The 7,012-nt window shown below is 48.3% G+C and overlaps 1 protein-coding gene across 1 annotated transcript in view; it reads right to left on the minus strand.

Annotated features, from left to right (window-relative positions):
- MXRA5 (matrix remodeling associated 5) overlaps positions 1 to 6,975 on the minus strand; it is a 26,627-nt gene extending 19,652 nt beyond the window's left edge. Inside the window, exons 1-2 of the mRNA XM_029930996.1 lie at positions 6,916 to 6,975; positions 4,521 to 4,746 (exon numbers count right to left, since the gene is read on the minus strand). Of these exons, the coding sequence (XP_029786856.1) occupies positions 4,521 to 4,715 (195 nt within the window). The 5' untranslated portion in view covers positions 4,716 to 4,746; positions 6,916 to 6,975. The remainder of the gene's footprint in view (positions 1 to 4,520; positions 4,747 to 6,915) is intronic.
- Positions 6,976 to 7,012: the final 37 nt, after the last annotated feature.

Here is a 7,012-nt window from a genome sequence, read left to right on the forward strand (position 1 = left end):
TATCTATCTATCTATCTATCATCTGTCTATGGTAGTGGTCTGGACTTGGATGGTTTTGCCCCCAGGAGACACTTGGCAAATCTTGGGTCATTTTTAATGATCACTACTGGGATAGGGCTGTGATGCCTCCGGCATCTAAGTGGGAAAAGATCAGGGATCCTACCCAACACCACGCAAAACATAACAATCCCCCAACAATGAATTATCCTTTGCAAAATGGAAATAGTGTCCCCACATGCCAACAACTGGACTGACTCACTGTCCACACGCACTGTGTCCTCAGAGGAAAGCAAATGCCTCCTCCACTTGGCATTTGGCAATTCCGTTGGGTTCCGTCTGTCTCCAGAGACTCTGCCCCTTCAGAGCTCTGGCATCAGCACCACGGCATCACTGCCTCACTCACTCAGTCTTTAGTGTTCTACACTGATGTCTGTCCGGATGGCGAACCTCCCAGGGGGTGGGTGCCAACATGTAAGCTCCTTTCCATTTCCTGGTGCCCGAGGTTTGCTTGGAAACAGTAGCTATGCAGGAGAACGGTATCAGGTGAGGTGGGTAAGGTTGGCAGGAGCCTGGCCACCTGGGAGCCGGGAGGTCAAGGGAAGGGTGATATTCTGTTTGTTCCAACTTGAATGGGAAAGGATTGGAGGGTTTGAAACTACGGAGTGACATGAACTAAGCTTTGTGCGAAGACAAGAAGGCTCTAGTGGTTGTAAAGGGAGTAAGTAAAACCATCTAAGACCTCGAAGGTAAGAAGAGGAGAAAGGCCAGAAGGAGAAGGCGGGTCTTGAGACGGAGGAGGGAGGATCAAAGGCTCAATGTCTGAAAAGAGTCAGAAAGATGTTGCGATTCCTCATCACTGCTCAGTCCAAGGGCATGCTATGCTCAAGAGCGTCTTGTGTGTTTGTTGAGAAAAATTCTTGCTTCCGACGAGACATCCAAGTAATGGTGGATGCCAAGGTGCAGAAGGTACAGGGAAAGGACCTGGTTGAGTACAGAGCTGCCTAAATCGCTCCGAGCTGGCACAGCGCTCAAGAGGCCATCTCTGTGCATCACTTTCGTGCTTGTTTTTAACAGTCACCCAAGAACCACCGATGCAGGGCTGTGGGTGCCACAGCAATGAAGGGGAAGAGTCTCTGGGGACAGACAGAAGCCAAGGGAATTGCTTGAATGCCAAGTGTAGGAGGTATTTTCTTTCCTCTGAGGACACAGTGCATGTGGATGAGTCTTCAAAATAAAATAGACATTAAAAATTAAAAAAAAAATCAAGAATCAGACGCTTAAGCAACGGAGCCATCCAGGTGCCCATGAAATCCCTCTTGGATGCCAGCACGTTCTCTGAAAATCAGTCTCCAAGAAGATGACGTTCATGTCACTGTGACGTTTGTTGGGGGCGGGAGGAGGAAGAAACCAGAGCGGCGTCTCACAGAAAGGACTCCGGGCCTGATTTCTGTGTTAGCCCTCTGGAAGGATGGCAGACGCTCTAGGAATGAGGGAGTCTTGGCAAAGCACCACTGACATATTCCCTTCCCACACAGATGTTTCTGAGGGTGTTCAGTCCCCATCGAAAGAGAGATCTATTGTTTCCTGTTTGGACAGCCCAAGAACTTTTCCAAAAATTACTTCCCAAGTACGTTTTTAGAATTTATTTATTTATTTATTTATTTATTTATGAGAGATTGAGAGACAGACAGTGTGAGCAGGGAAAGGGCAGAGAGAGAGGGAGACACAGAATCCGAAGCAGCTCCAGGCTCTGAGCTGTCAGCACAGAGCCTGACACGGGGCTCGAACCCACAAACCCGTGAGATCATGACCTGAGCCGGAGTCGGACGCTCAACCAGGGGAGCCCCCCAGGCGCCCCTGATTCTTGATTTCGGCTCAGGTTCAGGATCTCGTAGTTTATGGGTTCGAGCCCTACCATTGAGGTCCACACTGAGAGCACGGAGCCTGCTTGGGAAAGTGTCTCCCTGTCTCTCTGCCCCTCCCCTGATCCTGTGAGCCCTCTCTCTCAAAATAAATACATAAACATTTTTTAAAAAGAGCGATTAAGAAGCTGGCATATTGACTCATATTACCCATTTAGCTGAATGGAAGTTGTATACCTTCGTGCAGTGAAGCTATATCTTAACTGTTTTGTCTTTTCTTTAAAATCACACAAAACCACATGCAAACATCATTGCTATCAATAGGAAAAGGCACATCTTGATATCTAAGTGCTACCCTGGTGGCAAACCTTTCGGGACACTGTAATTTATAGTCTTTACCATATAAAGCCAGTTAAAATGGGGCACCTGGGTGGCTCAGTCCATGAGGCATCTGGCTCTTGATTCTGAGCTCAGGTCATGATCTCAGAGGTCATGAGTTCCAGCTCCGCGTCAGACTCTGTGCCGACACTGTGGAAGGAGCCTGCTCGGGATTCTCTCTCCCTCCCTCTCTCTGCTTCTCTCCTGCTTATGTTCACTCTTGCTGTCTCTCAAAACAAAAAGTTTAAAAAAAAAAGTTGGTCCACATGAAGCTACCAGAAACTATGTTCTAATTGAGAAGCTAGGTTTCACGTGTACAAAATAGGTCACTGTAAAGATCAGTAGGTGGAAAAGGCAGGAAATCATACATTAGGTAAAAATAGCTTCACGGGTCCTAGTGCGCTGAGGCTGTGTGTATAAGTCCAGTGCAGAGCTCACCTTGTGGGAGGAGGCAAGCTGCATCTTTCCTACCCCGGGTTCCAACCGCACAGCCCAGAGCCCTGGTATACAGCAGGCGGCTCATGCATGCCTTCTAGGCAGGAAACCCAGTAGAAAACTGGTCTCCTCCACCGTCCTCCTCCTCATGCTTTCTACGGGGCTGCATGAAGGCCTTCAGGACGCCACGTCCAACTCTGTGCACTGCCAACGGGTCAGGCAGCAGGGACGAGGTGGCCTCAGGAGAAACTGGGTTAGCTCTGAAAATCCCCCCTTCTAAGGCAGAGGGCAGGGAGGTGCCTGGGTGGCTCAGTCGATTAAGCGATTAAGCATCTGACATCAGCTCAGGTCAGGATCTCTCAGTTTATGGGTTCGAGCCCCACATCGGGCTCTGTGCTGACAGCTCAGAGCCTGGAGCCTGCTTCCGATTCTGCATCTCCCTTCTCTCCGCCCCTCCCCTGCTCATGCTCTTTTCTGTCTCTCTCAAGAGTGAATTTAAAAAAAACGTTAAATTTTCTTCTTTTTGTTAATTTCCTCTTCTGGCAAAGCCTAACTATTTGCCTACTGAGGTATCACAATTCTGGCTGGATTTTCAGATACTCAGAGCATATGATCTCTCAAGGTCTTACTGAGAAAATTATTTAACGGTCTACTGCCTTCCATTAGGGATTTTCTATCTTGCGGTCTTTACTTCTCATTCTCTTTTTCTGCTACAAGGCTTTACAAATACAAGATTAAAAAAAAAATCTGTGCTATAAGATGTCTGGTTACATTTAAAATTATTTGTTCATTGGCCATTTCAACTTCATTTAAAACATCGGATCCGTGGCTGATTATCACAGCTTAACTTATTTTTGTTGTTTTGTAGGAGGTAGAGAATAGCTTATGTATTTTGTTGAGGAAGTAAGTCCAAATAATTGCTCATTATTTGAATTGCACATGGGGTGCCTGGGTGGCTCAGCTGGTTAAGCGGCCAACTTTGGCTCTCCTTCTTTATGGGTTTGAGCTCCGGGTCAGGCTCTGTGCTGACAGCTCAGAGCCTGGAGCCTGCTTCCGATTCTGTGTCTCCTTCCTGTCTGCCCCTCTCCCCTCAAACTCTGTGCTTCTGTCTCTCTCTCAAAAATCAGGACACATGAAAATAATTAAATAAATAAGTTGAACATGAGCATCTGCAATTTATAGCAACTAATACTTATGTATAGAAGCGCTTATGCACATGAAATGATATTTTGAAATCCAAAAATATACAAGTCTATACCTAAATCTATGTAAACATAAATCTATATAAATATAAATCTATATAAACATAAATCTGCCTGTAATGCTGCATAAAAGCACCGCTTAAAAATATTCACGTTTTAAATAGGCAAAAGCAACCAGAACGCTTTTTATTTAGCCCAAGAGCAAAACTGAACCATCCAGATAAGTTACAGAATGTCAGAAGTGTGCAGTCGATTTTTAAATTATTTTTAGTCGTTTCCAAAGTCTATTTCAGTAATGTTGGTATATTTACGTGTGTATCAGATACATTAGTATCTACTATACAGTAGATGATTTTTATCAAAGGCCATCTGTCGATACGCTGAAGTTGATCGTGATGGTTGGGTATTAAATCATACGGCAGTGGTTCCAGCTGAAGGATAAATTGAGATAATCGTCCCCAAAGGACTGCACTTAGTAGTGAAGATGCAGCACCGCGAGTCTGCCCCCAGAGAGACACGCAATACTCAAAAGAGAGACCCACTAAGTCTTACGCATTTCCAGTTTTGTTAATGCACACACACGCAGGAAAACACAAAAATGCGCCAGGAAAGAGGGCGACATCGCTCAGGAAGAAGGCGGTACAAACCCCAAGTTGATTCTTTCCACATGTTTGGAGATCCCGGCGGGCACAGAAGCCAAGGACCGGAACGTGCAGTGGACCTCGCTGGGGACGTAGCAGGCACAAGGGTGAGGACAGGCGCGCGCGGCCGGTGGAGGGCCCCCGAGCAGAATCAGCACCACGGACAGGGCCGGCCACGGAGCCCGGGATGACGGCATCGTGTCCTGAGGCGCCCTTGGCGCTGGACACCTGTCGTGGGAGCACAGAAGGACAGCCGTTTACTGTCAGACAGCGCAAAGGTGCTTAGCGAACGTTCTTCGAAGGCTGCACGGTGGCCTGGAGCTTCCCAGGGCAGCGTCCCGTGATGTTTGAACCAAGAAAACCCAAAACTAACTTTCCTGGTCGTTCCCCGTCAACTGGAAACCATTATTGTGGAAGGCAGCTATGCTAACCACTATACCACCAAGGCCCTGTGGAAACCGTTATTGTGAAGAGCATCTCAACTCTGGACTCTGACGCTACCGTTGGGAAAGCTCAGGCTGTGTCCAGCTATGGTACGGAATGGACAGACACACAGACACACAAAAACGTGGATACGTATGTATAGATATGTAACAATATGATACATATAGAAACGCACATATGATACATATAGAAAATATTGATACATATGTATAGATATGTATCTATATGATACATATAGAAAGGCACATGTGATACAGTAGAAAATATTGATACATATGTATAGACATGTATCTACATGATACATATAAAAATGCATAGATATTCATGTATATCTTTGTATATCCATATAGAGAGGAGACATACATTGATGTTTCTATAATAATAAAGTATCTGATTAAAGTAAGTGTGTTATATAGCTTCATATATAACACATATTATGCTTCCATAATAAAGTATCTGATTAAAATAACTATAATATAGTTTTATATGTAATGTTATATATTATGATAACGGTTCCATAATATAACAGAACTGATTAAAGTAACTATAATATAGAGTTTTCTTATAATACCATATATGTTATGTTTCTATAATAAACTATCTGATTAAAGGAACTATAATACATAGTTTTATTCTATAATAATAAAGGAACTAATTAAAGTAGCAATACTAGTTAGGTTTATACATAATAATAGAACATATATTATTATAATGTTTCTATATGGTACATATTTGACTGTAAATAAACCTCTCAACAAGGTCATTATTACGAATACCCCCTTCATTGAATGATATTCCTTCCAGTGTTCAATACATCCTCTTAAAGTATTTAAAGAGTGCGCGCTCACTGGAGCAAAATTTGTTCCACTCTACGTGGGTGCGTGTGCTATTGGGGAAGAAGTTTGCAACATCTGACCTGAGATACAGAGCGAAGGAATTGTCCCATGAAATATGTCCAGGCAAAGAGGCCATGCGCGCAAAAATGGAAATGCTCATGTGTTTCAAACACTAGGCTGCATCGGCTGCCTCGTTTAGACCACGCGTGGTTATTTATTTTTATTAGTTTTGTGCACGCTTTGGCCATCTTTTCATAGACTTACATGCTTCTCCCTCTTGCATCAAGCTTAAGAAGAGTGATACACGTGGGAAGTGGAGTGAACAACAGAGGCGCGCGCGCTCTGGGCCTGGGAACAGCCTCGGATCCGCGCGCACAGGCTTGGAATCCGGAGCTTTTCCGTCCTTTCAAGAACCTGGAGATGGACGCGCTCTGCAGCCCGAGTGCCGAGCTGGCGGCGCAGGCAGCCTTTCCAGGGCGGGGCTCAGCGTCCGCCACAGCAGCCGCCCCAAGTCCGCTCCCGCCCGGTCCTCCCCGGAGACCCAGAGCGCGCGCCCCGGGGAAGCCCGGGGAGGCGCCCTGAGCCGGAGCCGGCGGGGCCGCCCGGCGGTGGCGTGCGGTGGGGTGGAGTGGGGTGGGGGCCCCGGCGGACCCTCTGGCCAGCCTCCAGCGCGCGGCGAGGAAAATTCGGGGTTTCCCGGAGCGCGGCTCGGCTGGGTCTGCGGGGACCCGCTCAGAGGGAGCGGACTTTCCAGGCGATGGCTTGTCCGGCTTCTTCGCCGAGGGTCGCCCGCTCTCCAGGGGGACAGGAGGCGGCGGGGGCGGGGGCGGGTCGCAGCTCTGCTGGCCCTTCCCAGGCCGGGAGGACTCGGGTTCCCTCGGGGGTCCCACGGGATGGGTGGGTGCCAGGTTGCCCGGAAGGGACTGGAGAGTTTAAGGAGACGGGGACCCTCCCGCCCGATTCGGCCTGTGGGTTCCTCCCCAAAGGCCCGCGAGCCCAGTGGCAGGCGCGGTGCCCTGCGCCTCTGCGCCCTCGCCCCCAGCCCTGGCCGAGCCCCAAGCGCCCCCGCGCAGCGATCCCCGAGCCCTCGGATGCCCGGGCCGCCCTCTGTCCTCACCTGGCCTTCGGAAGCCGACACACACGGGAGTGCAGCGCCCGGAGCTGCCGCGGGACCGGGGCGCGCGCGTCACGGCCGGGGGTCCGCCGGGGCCATG

Source organism: Suricata suricatta, chromosome X (genome assembly GCF_006229205.1).
Source record: "Suricata suricatta isolate VVHF042 chromosome X, meerkat_22Aug2017_6uvM2_HiC, whole genome shotgun sequence".
NCBI classification, from domain to species: Eukaryota; Metazoa; Chordata; class Mammalia; order Carnivora; family Herpestidae; genus Suricata; species Suricata suricatta.